The sequence below is a fragment of the Penaeus chinensis genome, chromosome 15 (genome assembly GCF_019202785.1).
Source record: "Penaeus chinensis breed Huanghai No. 1 chromosome 15, ASM1920278v2, whole genome shotgun sequence".
Taxonomy (NCBI): domain Eukaryota; kingdom Metazoa; phylum Arthropoda; class Malacostraca; order Decapoda; family Penaeidae; genus Penaeus; species Penaeus chinensis.
Window position 1 is genome coordinate 21279891 of NC_061833.1, and position 2500 is coordinate 21282390.

Sequence of the window (2500 nt, forward strand, 5' to 3'; positions counted from 1 at the left end):
ATATATATATATATATATTTACACTGTGTATGTGTGTGTTTGTGTATGTATATATATATATATATATATATATATATATATATATATATATATATATATATACATATATATATATATATATATATATATATATATATATGTGTGCACTGTGTATGTGTGAGTGTATTTGTATTATATGTATATATACATATATTTATATATATAAATATATATACATATATATATTTATATATATAAATATACATACATACATACATATATATATATATATATATATATATATATGTAAACATATTCGTATGTATGTGTTTATATATATATATATATATATATATATATATATATACATACATATATACATATGCAATTTATATATATTTATATATATATATATATATGTGTGTGTGTGTGTGTGTGTGTGTGTGTGTGTGCACTTATGTGCACGTATGTGTGTGTGCGTGTGTGTATGTGTTTATCATTAAGATATTCTGCATTTTTCTTTTACTCGGTCGCCTTAAGCCCTAATGAGCGAAGGAGACCGAAAGCGAGCTAAGGAAGACGAACAACCAACCCGAAGGATGTAGGGCAGGTTGGGTTTCTTGTAGGCGTCCTCTCGCACCGCCTTCAGTGTGACGGCGGTGCGGCGGACGCTCTCAAAGGCGGAGGCGTTGAAGGTGACTCCGGTTCCCTCCTCCTCCACGATGGCCGTCGCACGCACGTTGTACACGGAACAGTCCATGATGCGCAGGTCGTCGGCCGTCACTTCGAAGTCGTGGCAGCCTGTGGCCTGGAAGGTTTCGGTGGTGAAATGCTAAGCCAGGTTACGTGGGCGACTTGATATTACAAAGACGAAAAGGCGGTTCGGAAGGGAATTCGGAGATGAAAAGGCGGTTCGGAAGGGAATTCGGAGACGAAAAGTTGGTTCGGAAGGGAATTGCAGAGACGAAAAGTTGGTTCGGAAGGGAATTGCAGAGACGAAAAGTTGGTTCGGAAGGGAATTGCAGAGACGAAAAGTTGGTTCGGAAGGGAATTGCAGAGACGAAAAGGCGGTTCGGAAGGGAATTACAGAGACGATAAGGTGGTTTGGAAGGGAATTACTGAGATGAAAAGGTGGTTTGGGATTACTGTGCTTCTCTGTTTCAGTTAGATTTTCTGTATTACGTAAACTAAATCTGTTTATCAGCATTAAAGACGTCAGTGTTATAAGGAAATTTAATTGACTGGTCGGGCCAACGACTGACTTGAGGAATGATAAAAAAAAAAAAAAAAAAAAAAAAAAAAATATATATATATATAATAAAAAAGGCAGAGAAAAGCCATCCAAAGGGCAAAATATCCCCCCTCCCCTCCCCTCAAAAAATATATGATAACAACAAAGTATTTATTTACAAAGTAAATAAATAAAAACAATAGGAGAGACAAAAGAATAATAAACAGAAACGAAACTTAAAAGCAACTCACCAGTACCGTCTTCTTGTACTTGGACAGGCATCGTTTTCGCTCGTTGTTGGAGACCTCGAGTGTTATCTTGCCCTTGACTGGCTGCCCGAAGGTGTAGCTGCAGAAGGACGAGGAGCACAAAAGGGAGATAGAATGATAAGGGTAATATGATAATGATAACAATGGTGATTATGAAGATAATCGTCTATCATAATGGTAATAATATTTATGAAAATGAACCTTATTCATGTTGATAAAATGTATAAAAGGTAAGAATGAGAATGAATATCTGACGAAGATATAATCGACACCGGTCAGATATATCTTTTGTATTGTGAAGGTATTCATTCTAATTTTGACTATTTATCAGTGAAAATGATGATAAAATGAACAACAATCCTAAGAACACCATTGCTTAAGTAGTACTAAGCTCCTCATTCGATACCCACTTGGCGCAGGCTCTGAAGGTGAATCTGCTGTCAGTTGCCAGCATGTACTTGGGCGGTGTGACCTGGACCTCGAAGCGGGGCAGGACGTACTCCTCTACCTTGAAGATCCTGGTATTTAAGGTCTGGTCAGCGCCGCGCACGTTGATAGTGTATGTGCCCTGTGCATTGAATTTAGATCAATACATGTTTTATATTTCAAAGACGTTATGGAGGGTCCAGGTTTTAATTAGAAATCTCAGGGGGTGGCTTTAGAATGGCGGCCACTATTTCAACCGATCTAAGATATTATTATGCAATATTTAGCTCCGTAAAGGCTTCCATATATTTTTTTTCCCTCTTTTCTCCCGTTTTCTCTCTTCTCCTCTGTCCCCACCTCCATTACTAAGATTCCTGCGAGTAATAGGGTTCTTCTAGTTACCCGCCCATGAACAAAATACCGTCGACCCTTAAAAATGAAAAACACCCGCTTCGTAGCCACTTCTCTCACCTCCTCGGGCTCGTCGGCCAGCTGGAAGGTCAGGTGGACGAGGCCGGCCGAGCTGTCGACGCGTTTCCACTGCGCGAGGCGGGTCCGCGACGGCGACGTTACCCACACCTCGGGGTACTGCGGG

The 2500-nt window shown here is 39.4% G+C and overlaps 1 protein-coding gene across 1 annotated transcript in view; it reads right to left on the reverse strand.

The window, feature by feature from the left end:
* Positions 1–2500, reverse strand: part of LOC125032736 (alpha-2-macroglobulin-like protein 1) — a 19461-nt gene that overhangs the window by 14796 nt on the left and 2165 nt on the right. Inside the window, exons 4-7 of the mRNA XM_047624034.1 lie at positions 2377–2493; positions 1890–2047; positions 1462–1558; positions 572–787 (exon numbers count right to left, since the gene is read on the reverse strand). Of these exons, the coding sequence (XP_047479990.1) occupies positions 572–787; positions 1462–1558; positions 1890–2047; positions 2377–2493 (588 nt within the window). The remainder of the gene's footprint in view (positions 1–571; positions 788–1461; positions 1559–1889; positions 2048–2376; positions 2494–2500) is intronic.